General features: G+C 35.6%; 1 protein-coding gene across 1 annotated transcript in view; it reads right to left on the bottom strand.

Annotated features, from left to right (window-relative positions):
• Positions 1 to 11,663, bottom strand: part of LOC125676883 (atrial natriuretic peptide receptor 1-like) — a 42,094-nt gene extending 30,431 nt beyond the window's left edge. Inside the window, exons 1-5 of the mRNA XM_048914763.2 lie at positions 11,537 to 11,663; positions 11,112 to 11,308; positions 8,863 to 8,988; positions 8,610 to 8,745; positions 1,282 to 1,412 (exon numbers count right to left, since the gene is read on the bottom strand). Coding sequence (XP_048770720.2) covers positions 1,282 to 1,412; positions 8,610 to 8,745; positions 8,863 to 8,988; positions 11,112 to 11,308; positions 11,537 to 11,663 — 717 coding nt within the window. The remainder of the gene's footprint in view (positions 1 to 1,281; positions 1,413 to 8,609; positions 8,746 to 8,862; positions 8,989 to 11,111; positions 11,309 to 11,536) is intronic.
• Positions 11,664 to 11,887: the final 224 nt, after the last annotated feature.

Genomic DNA, 11,887 nt, shown 5'->3' with positions numbered 1-11,887 from the left:
TTGGGGTTCCAAGGTTACAGTTGGAAAGTCAAGATCACAAAAGGTAACATTTTTGTGAACAAGGGTTAAGCTACATTTTTCATCTACATTTGTTAGACGAACATGAATGATACCTTTTGTAAGGTAATTCCTTCCTATTGGTTTTCAAAATCACGAGTGAACTGTTAGAGCAATTCAAGAGAATTTCCGAAATTTCTTACGTTCAGGATTTTAACTAATTAAATACTCATCTCAATTTATAGCATATGTAGGGATAATATGAGCCGTTCCTTGCAAAAAAGGCCCTTAAAAAGATGAAAACTAACTCGTGATTGGTAATCGTGACTTTTTTCTTTACAAGTATGCACAAATTGATATAACGTTTTTTCATTATGACGTTTTTTTTTAAAACTTTGTCGGATAAGATAAGGGTCCTTTTTGCTAGGAAAAGATAAGGGTCCTTTTTGCTAGGAAAAGATAGGGCTCCTTTTCGCTAGGATAAGATAAGGGTCCTTTTTGCTAGGAACAGCTCAATTATCTCAGGTCCCTTTTGTTTTTAAAATAAAAGTTAAGGTTAAAAATATCTGGGTTCCTCTTGCATTTCAAGACGTAATGTAAATGTCAAGGTCACTAAAAGGATGATTTTGTTATAGAACAGTTTGATTGTGTGGAGTGCACTTTTAAGTATCACTTCAGTGACGAATTTTTATCTGTTTTTAATCTGAATAGTTTTCTCTACTGTGGATTGTAAGACTTTGTTTTCATTACAAATGACATGAACTCCTTGAAGTTCGATTTTAGTACACATCTCTGATTAAATTGGATCTACGCGCGTACATAGTACTTGCATGTCGCCTTCTAATTCCATGGATTATCCAGAGTCTGTAATATGATTTTACACATACGTTATGCCATATGTTTTGCGTACAGAGTTGTAGTGCCAACGCCTAGATCGTGACGTGGAAGTTTGGTTTTCATGGTCATATCGGAAAGACTCGTGACTTTTACTTTTTAAAATTATTAATGCCGGGTACTTGGCAATATCGACAAAAACAGGTACGTATATTCTGGTTTGCAGCGGCGTCAGGATCGAGCCTCAGTTGCAAAGCGAGCAAAAGGTTAGGATCATGGCATTCCTTATCCATAATCTTGTCGAAGAAATGATAAAATATAAATCTATCTCTTGATATCCTGGAATAACCATATGTTAATGATACATATTTAAGCTTGGATGTATTTCAATGACATTTGACGGTAATAGCCGTCTCAAACAGGATAGTATATATCCCAATATTGACTTACTTCTGACTTCTCTAGGTAAGTCTCTACAATGGCAAAAATCCTGGAATCGTCGCTCGTGTTCTTCAGGTCCTCCACCCAGAATATGGGCTGCTTATCACCATTACCGTCAAACTGAATTTTACCACTTGTACCTTTAATACAAAACGTTTGTCTTGAACTGTATATTCCAATGGGTTGTCTCATGATACACTTGTTGCACACACTGAATAAGTCAAGACTAAATAAACGTAACACCTTTTATCAAAAATTAGATGGATTGAAAAAGTCACGAGGATTCGGGAAGTCTCGTCTCCAATCACGTTTTCTTACGCTCGCAGATATCACGTCTACTAGTATTTTAAAATACATGTAATGTTGGGGTGGGGTTTTTTTTATCAAGCAAGACAAGATGAAGTAGAATTATATAGAATTTCACCTATACCTAAAATTGCTCATTATACATAAATATATATATATATATATATGACAGGGATACATCATATTGACAGTTGTGATTTCACCATGGAAACTTAGAAAACCTAAATATAGAATAGGCACAGGGGCGGATCCAGGAATTGCGGTTACGGGGGGCGCCACTTTATGAGGCAGGGGTTTGGATTTTACCGATTTTATAGGGCTTGAAATATGTCTCCTATTTAGTCATTTGTACTATTTTCTATCATTTTTTGTAAGGTTAAATTAATAAAATAACGCAAATTTTAAGGGGTTTTGGAAAAAATCAAGTCCTCCCAATCAAGTGATTCAAGGAATTAAAAGATTTTGTCATTAATTTCTCCGGGAGTGGAAGAAATTATTGCTTCTTTTATCGTTTAGTACATTTTCCTAAACAAGATACCACGATTTACCTTAGATTTGAAAATCTTAGGGGGGGGGCGGCTGCGCCCCCCTTTAAATCCACCACTGAGGCATTATGAACACAAATGCAAAGGAATGGGCATTGACCGATACTATTTTGTCTCTACGTTACCTTCATTTGTCAATATGATAAAGAGTATTTGCAAGATAGAAAGGCATATTACATGAATCATAATGGAGGTTACACTATCGTTTACAAGAATCGTTGTACAGTCATGTTTCCTGCATATATACAACGTTATTTTTCACCCTGAAAACAAACAAAATGATTCCGTATATTGCCGCTAGGAACGGGTGTGCATTTGTGACCTACAGACAGCAATGTTATCAGGTTTCCGAAGTAAACGTCCTTCGTGAAGAAATGAAAAATAGAAAATTCACTCTTTGATGAGTACTGCAGCAGGCTTACATGTATGCTGTGGAAAGATACCGGTTGATAAAGAAAAGGCCTGCATTTGTAAATGAGATATGAGTCATTATATGCCCCCTGTTTAAACTTGAAAATCTATGCTATTTCTATATATCAATGAATATAAGAGAGCTAATTCTAAATATTTATGTTTTTTTCTTTTATTTTCGTGTAGCAATTCAGAGTCCGAAAAATTGCCATGTTTTCGGAAATTTTCAATGTTTATAATTTTTCTCGGTTATGTTTTGATAAATTGGGTATGAACGCATGTCTGCCCAGGTTTCATACTTTTATTGAAGAAAGAATGAAAATTGAATCTTGTGTATTATAAAAATCATAATCGATCTGACATATTCTAATTATAGTGAATGTTTTATGGAGACTTCAAAACGTTTATTCTTGACATAAATTCGGTGTTTCAGTAACATTGCGTACTGGAATAGAGTCACGGGTTAAGCGTTATATGCTTTTCAATACAAAATGATTGCTTCATCTTACATGCCAGTATTTGCAATTTTACAAGTATTCCTAAACTACGCTGTGACATGAATATGCGATACAACATGAACATACGATGAAATTTTCTTGCTTTCCTTTCCCTTTAAAGACGTAGTTGCAAAACCTTAAGACATTTTGCTGCATTGTTTTAAGTCACTTTGATATTTTTTCATTCATATATAAACATAGGTGAAAGTTCCATGAATTTAGATCTAAGCATGGCGCTTGCAGTTTTGATATTCCATAAGGCTGAAAGGCTGTAGCCTACACATCATTTTCCCAAGGCGTAAAGATTGTTCAAAAGTCACCATAAAGTCTATATCAGATTATCTAAATTAAAAAAACACAAACCCTCAACAACGCATGGTCAGGACAACAAACAACAGAATGATAACAAAGGTATTTTTGTCATACTATATAAAGTGTTTTGTGTAAGCCAAAATAAACTTTGTATCATATTTTTGTATACAAAATCTAATGTACCTCCACACCCTGACCCATGTTTGGAGAAAACGGTCATTATTATCTCCCTGAAGAACTGTGCTAGGCAGACTCGACAAAACCACTTCACTTCAAGATTCCATTCACGTAGTTATAGAACCAATGTATGTAAAACTTATACGGTAACAAGTTTGATGCACCAGATGCGCATTTCGACAAATAATATCTCTTCAGTGATGCTCAAGCCGAAATTTTGGAAATTCGAAATAACGATAAACTTGTAAGAGCTTAAAGGAAAACTAGAGTGCCAAAAACTGGAGCCAAATTCGTCCAAGGATAGAGCTATGCATGAGGGAGATAATCCTTAATTTTGAAATCAATCCCAGCAATTAAATATACATCCGTATTTTCAACCTGCGTGACTCCTTTTCTAAGGATGCTGTGTCTTGTGTCCCATGTATATTGTTTGGACAAAAAGAGGTAGGTCTTTTTCATTAGAGCCAACTTCATACGGAACTTTCGGGATGTGCTGGAACGACCAATTAGACTTGACGTTTATACACCCCGGTCACGTGATAGTAACGAATTGTAGGGCAAAGTTGACGTCGATACAACTGGTGTTTCGCTAGCATATGGTCCGTAAAGAGGTATGCGTAGTCCCACGATGACGACATGAGTCACTATTGTTGCTTCGTACCTGGGTGTAAATCAGATGGAAGGAAAAAGCCGCATTTAGACACGTATCCTTGGATGGAAGGCGTGAAGTTTTACCGATATCCTCAAGATACCGTATTCCCTAGATTTATTTTCCTCGCCAACTCACATACATGTAATTTAATCAAATGCATTTTCCTATAAATGGTTGTAGTGATTCCTTTCTTTGAACAAAAGCATTTTAATACAGGAATTTGATAGCAATTGAAGTATCCCATGCTTGTTTACTTAGTTGTTATTGTAATCCGGAAGTGACATGCGCTACAAATTACATTCAACACGCGATGAAAGTCAGAGTGGATCCGCATCTCGAAAGTCCCGTATTGCATGACCTCTAGGAGGAAGTTCTCACCACCATGGCATCGAAGAAGCTATGGGGAGATTCACGGCTATTATTTCTAGTAAGGAAAGGAACATTTGTCAACAAATTAGCAAAGGTCATGAGGAAAATTCTGCGTATTCTTTCTGAAACTATAGTTTTGTGTATAAAACGGAATATGCCACTAAGGAAGTAATGACATTGCCATGTTGGAAGACATAATCAAAGTGATCTAGACCTTGCTTCCCATTTAGCCAATGGTCCCTCCAAAGGAAAGTCTCCTTCTCCCATCATACAGAATGAAATGATCAACATATTAGGGGAACAAATTACACATTACATAGTCTCTCAATGTAACAAAGCAGGCGCATTTCCTTTGCCAACAGATGAGTGCACAGATAAAAGTACGACATAACAGATATCTCTTTGTCTTCGTCTTTTGACAAGTTATACATGATTAGGGAATAATTCCTGACATTTGTGTGTATAAAGTTTACAAGAGCTGAAGTATTTGCAGAAAATGTCACCCATAAGTTGAATGTAGTTGGATTGATTTACACAATACAGTTGGTCAAGGTTATGATGGAATGTCCAAAATGAAAGGTTGTCAGGGTTGCAAACAATCAGAAACATGATAAAGACAGGATACTTCGTTTTCTTATTCGGCATAGAAAATGTGCAAATTTGAGAATTACCCAACACGACATTGGAAAAGGAAAAAAGTATATGAAACCTCTGAGAAACAGGGTGGTCCGCACGTGCAGATAATCTATTACCCGGTACATCCCTTAGTGCCTGAGATGTCATCGTCGATACTCTGGAAGATCTCCAAGACGATGGGGATGATAAGGCTAGGGGTAGGATGTGAAGTATTCTTCACTTTGACTTTCTTATTAGTCTCGTTATTGGAGAACATAGTGGCTCTCTCCACTTTACTACAAGGAAAGACGATGGACCTTGTAGAGGCAGCGTGTGAAACAGCAGTTGTTAAATAACTCCTCTCAGATGAAAGTAATGGTGAGGCAGTTTGGGATGTTTCATATGATCGAGCTTGTGAAATCACTATTCAACACGACATTCCTATCTAGAAACCAAGAATCTTTGGAAGGCAAAGAAATAAACAGAATATTCCAACCTGTTCTGTATCGGAGTCTATGCATTACAAGAAGTCCGTTTACTTTTGTAGATCACCTGCTGGTAGAACTTGTAGTTCCTAAAGGGTGTTTCGCTGGTCATTTACTGAATCCTTCTTACTTGCAAGAATTAACAATTGAAAGACAAAGAGCATACGAAATGTTAATGCCAGAGCCACAGAATTCTACACAGAAGTTCGTCGCTGGAAAACAAAATGGGGAATGGAATCGGATGCCACCAAACTAAATGACTTGCCCTCTACATTAAAGGTCATTAACCGTGAGCTGTACTCCAACATACATGCATATCAGGTATTCTGATAACGATGTCAGTTACGACAACGTCTGCAGAGAGAACCTTTTTAGCAATGGAAATGTGAAAGAATTATCTTCGTGTCGCAATGGGCCAAGAACGACTCACTCATCTGTTGCTAGATTAAGAATTTATTACTGGATAAAATATGTTGGTCATAATGAAAATGTAAAATAAAGTATTATTTGAATTTGAAATATACTGACTTCTAAATGCCAAGCGCTTGGCGAAGGAACAGTCACTACTTATTTTTACGTCTTGGGGTCAGACAGAGAAAATCCGAGCAGGACTCGAACCCAGAAATTTCCCATGAAGGGACATTAGATGGTCTGATGCTTTTAAAACACAAAGTGTCTTAATGGTCACTAGTAGTGGTGTTTTGTAACCGTGAACTAAGACCTTTCTTTCAGGTATAATTTTTTATGTGGAGTATAGTGCAAGTCCCAAATGGCATGAACATTAATGATGAAATAATATGTTATGGATGTAGGTCAAGGTCAGTGGTAAACTGTTTTAGGTCATACATGACAATAGAAGGTCCTATCTTACACAAATGTTGTTTACGAGACAATATGCTGTGGTCTTGATCCATGATCATACGAACATGATGAAAGTCGTAGATTAAAAGGAGTCAACAATCATTTGTCCAGGTCGTTATATATCATCGAGAAAGTTATGAACGATGCACACATCGCACATCAACATGTAACAGTTCGAAATTAAACTCTGTAATGCCAGGCTCTAAAGGTGAAGATATTGATGATATTCTAGATATTTCTACATTGAATTTATGAAAAATGAACTTCATATCTTAACACATATATTATTCAAAATAGATCACTCTTTTATAAAACAATATATAATTCATGTATACAATATCATATTGAATCAATGTTTAGTGTAAATATACTAATTTTTAAAAAATCTATTTTGAGAGACTTTTATATTAATCCCAGAAACTTGTACTTTTTAAAAAGGGTGTTATTTAAGATTTTAAAAAAAGATTAAATGTTCGCGATCTCTTTGAAGTCAATCAAATATAAACAGAATACCATATGATATAGTGGATAAAATTTACTTAATATGTAAATTGTATTATGTATGTGACGTATCGTTTGACTGCATCCTTTTAAAATTTGGGGGACACCCCCCTTAATTGAAACCCAATTTACAATGCTGATCATTACTATACAACTGTTGCTTTGCTACTCATCAATACATGCATGTTTTTAAAACGTTTCCAAACTTTCCAGGTAGCGCTTATATACTTTGTTAATATGCTTTCCTTTGATATGCTACCGTTACTATGCTTACCATTGATATTTTACTGCTACTCTGTTTGTCGTTGCTATGTTTAAAGTTAGCATGCTACCATATGTCAATATACTTACTGTCGTTATGTTATCTTTTGTATGGACAACATCAAAACGTATGACTTTTCAAAACTTTAAACGACTATTCATCGCAATAAATTAAATTATCGGCTTTCTGAAACCACCCATCTGTTTCTTCAAGAAAATTGGAACACGGAAATATTCACATTTTTTGATCAGTCATCCAAAACAATACTTTGTTAAACACCATTCTGATTCTACGCACAAATACTCTGAAGTTGATATTAAACAGATGATGGAGTTAGTCATTGACAATATCGACATAGTCTTCGATGATCAAGTTGAAATTACCATGGGAATGAATTGTGCGCCATTATTAGCTGACCAGTTTTTATATTCTTTCGAGGCAGAATTCATTGAAATGCTTTTACATGAGAAGAAAAATATCTTGCTGTGGCCTTCAATTCGACATTAAGATAACATAGTGTGTCCAGGGTTCCGTGTTTGCCCAACTATCTATTTTTGTATTGCTTATAGGAGTTATGAGATTGATCACTGTTCGTTATCTTCACCTTGCATCGACGACGTTTGATGTATTAACAATACTCATTTTCATTAAAATGTCTATTCGATATATCCCAGTGGACTCAAAATAAAAGACACCTCAAAGTTTTCCACATATGCTTCATACTTGGATATTTTATTGAATATAGGTGTTAATGGCAAACTAATAACGCAACATTATGACAAATGGGATGGCTTCAGCTTCTCCATCGTCAACTTCCCATATTCATGTAGCAATATTCCATTATTACCTGCATACGGTGTTTATGTCTCTCAACTGATTCGACACGCAAGAGTATACTCTGCGCATGAATTTTTTTTTTAAATTGAGGCAGGTTGCGGAAAAATACCTTGATGTTACAGGGGTTCCAAAAGTATCGTTTAAAGTCAGCATTTCGTAAATTCTATGGTTATTGTAACGATCTAATTTACAAATACAACCTTTCGTTTGGTAGAATGCTGTTTGACGTGTTTAATACCAATTGTTAGACCGTCCTTTACATACTAATTTTGACTATTGATTGCTCCGTTTACCTGATCAAGATAGGGATCATTGCAGGCGTGACCGATCAACAAGGAATGCTTATTCCTCCTAGGCACCTGATGCCACCTCTGGTGTGTCCATGGGTCCCTGTTTTGTTTTCTTTATAGGAATTAAGAGATTGATCACCGTTGTTGAGCGGTGTTTTACTTGTTGTATTACTACATGTACTATGCTTAAAATCAAAGATACCGCTGCTAGTCTTACCATTGTAAGTAAGGTTGTATGTGAACTTAAACAGCTCCGCTCCGTTTCGATGGTCCAGACCGTTGTTATAGCAATGTTCCCACCATAGAACGGCAAGGTACATGGAATCGTGCAGAGTAGCAGAAGATGTGGAAGGCTGCAGTAATGAAAAAGCACTATGTTCAAGAGTGAATTAAATTTACAATCGCGATTGTACAATGGTGTATATGTTTCAAATGAATGACTCTGTCCAGTAAGAATACTATATATTTACCAATATGCCCTCATCAAGTGCTATGGAGTCGTTCCAGGGCATCTCGGTCATCTTTTGTGGTATTGCTCTATATAGCTCCAAATGGCGTTCCTTGCTGGACTCGTCATACCATCTAACTTGTGTTATCTGAATTAAAACGTACGTTGAAGTTGACACTTTTTATCATGATGACAATATTAATAATAATGATAATAATAGCAAAAATTAAAGATACTATTGATAATAAAACTTGACATACGTATAGTATATTGTATTGGTGGGGTGCTAATCACCTTTACAGTCGTCAAAATAATTCACATACCTCTGCATGTACATATGTATCTCTCCAAAATTAGACACGCCAAAACTGTTCTTTTAATTAAGCTTTTTAATTCCAGAAACTGTTTATCTTTATAGAAAGGATTGTCATACTTTGTCAAAATGCACGAGCAACCAATGAAAATTATCAGTCATAATGTACGGTCAACACAATCTATTCAATGAAATTTACATTTCCAATGCGTTTTGCCTTCGATATCTTTACAAACTGTAATGATAGCTATTTCCTCATGAATGCGATGCAGATGTGAACAATGCGCGTAAGAATTTTGATGAATATAGAAACGAAAGTAGCATGTACATATAATTACATAACACCGGGGAACATGAAGTGGCAAGAAATGAAATATACAGCATTCGTGATGTTCATCTGTTGCAGTCAAAACATATGACGTCACAACTGTATGGTGGATGCTAACTCAACGTGGATTGAAAAGATCTTAGCAGATTATCGAATAAACATCAAAAGATATTGAAAACACATCACAAGATTATCGAATATAGCAACGTTTTACACGCCATAGTAGTACTTACTTAATGTTAAAAGTTGTGGAAATAACGTGTTTGTTAAGTAAATCCAGCTATATTTGAGTCGAAACGTCGGTCGAAGCGTGAACTGTCACCGGTTCCGGTATTTACACGTTTTCCAGAATCAAAACATGAAAGTTTGCGAAGAGAAGTGGGTGTGTGCTATGCCTGTCCTCTTCTTTGTAGAGAAAAAGATTGTATATGCTTCTTTTGTATATGGCAAATACTTTTATTAAATAATTCCCACACAAGTAGTAGCTGTTTTCCTCCTGCTCTGATAGTGGATAGATTGGGTCTTTACCTAACATATAAGTGGATTAAAAATCAACTTATATAGTAATTAGAAATTTAATCCAATGGTGTTTTTTTTTAGGGAATTCCGTGCTATAAAAATGTTCTCACCCGTGCGCTTCGATCAGCTTAAATCTTTTCGATCAATGTCATACGTGGTTGAATTAGATTTTTAAAAGTTGATCTTTCATAAATATTTCGCGCCTGAAGTGGAATCTAAATGTTGATTGAAATCAGAAACTGCAGTTTTCGCGGGCCTATTACACGCTCATTGTTTAATAATCAGCTAGATAGGATTCAACAATCTCGTTTAAAGTCAGCATTTCGCAAATTCTATGGCTGTTATAAAGATCTAGTTTGCCAATACAACCTAGCATTGGGTCAAATGCTGTCTGACGTGTTTCATACCGATTGTTATACCATTCGTGGCAAACTAATTTTGACTACGGATAACTCAGTTTACCTGATCAAGATATAGGGTTCACGGTGGGTGTGACTGGTCGACAGGGGATGCTTACTCCTCCTAGGAACCTCATGCCACCTCTGGTGTGTCCAGGTGCCCGTGTTTGCCCAACTATCTATTTAGTATTGCTTATGGGATTTATGAGATTAATCACTGTTCGTTATCTTCACCTGTCTTTATCAATATTGAACTAATAATCATGTTCCCCTTGGTAATCTCTTCTAGACCTCGTACTTTTGTGTTGAATACGTTTTACCAAAATTAATGTTTAACATTAAAATTCATTAATTCAATAATAAAACGGAGTGGATTGACAATCAATTTAGAAATTCGAATTTCAATCCAATGTATTTAAGGGAGTCCATGCTGAAAAATGTTCCCACCAGTGGGCGGCAATAAGCTTAGATCTTTTCGATCCGCGTTGAGTTAGCATCGGCGCTTTGCATTGACTATTTGCTGTATATCTCATTTCTTGCCACTTAATGTTCCCCGGTCTTAAAATAAATTTCATTTTTTATAATATATGAGGGCATAAACTGCCAGAATGATAAATTTCATGAAGCATGAAATGTGTTTAATTACGTAAAGCGTCGCAGTTCATATCCTAATGTATTTTCAAAAATGAAATTTATTTCTTAAATAAATTTACATGAATAACGTGACGAAATGCTTCTCGTGTTATGACGTCATTGGAATCGTTCTTGTACCACACTCTGTATCGGTATGAGTTGTCATTTGATAGGAAGTTCGAATCAATGAAGACGTAATCTCCGCCGGTCATGCCTTTGTGATGAGCTCGTATCATTATGTTACGGAAATTGTTTTTCTCTGCACACATAAACACAACTGAACGAAGAAAACACCATGTTAATATACAATTCATTGTGCTCCTGGGATGAGATTAAAGGTCATAAAATCGCAAGATATCAATATATTAGAACACAACAAAATCATCAAAGACTCAGTATCAAGCTAATTTGAACTACAAAGAGATTTTGCAAGAAAATTGTATGATAAAAAAATATATTCAAAAAGTACTGAAAGCAAAATCAATTCTAATATCAATTTTCATACTTCTCGCTGAATTCTTGATTATGCGCAGATATTCATCAATCTGACTGTCTGATGGATCCTCGTCAAAACGTTGGTAGGAAGCGACGGTAATCTTATACTCTGTAACCTTAGTAAGGAAACCATTCATCGCATGTAAACACAAATCTGTTAAAAAGACAACCCAAAACATGCAAGTGAATTCGCAAGTTTGTGTTCTGATTAATAAAACCCTTTAAATCATGATACTGTATCAATATTTTATTAATTAACAGTTACTATTCCAAGAAGTGTTAATAAAAGTATATATATTGCAGATTTCAAAAATTATAAATTCAATCACCGCTAGATGCCTGTATCAATATCGCAGTTATG

The sequence above is a fragment of the Ostrea edulis genome, chromosome 1 (assembly GCF_947568905.1).
Source record: "Ostrea edulis chromosome 1, xbOstEdul1.1, whole genome shotgun sequence".
NCBI classification, from domain to species: Eukaryota; Metazoa; Mollusca; class Bivalvia; order Ostreida; family Ostreidae; genus Ostrea; species Ostrea edulis.
The sequence above is the reverse complement of the archived record's forward strand: the minus strand, read 5'-3'. Positions and strand labels throughout refer to the sequence as shown.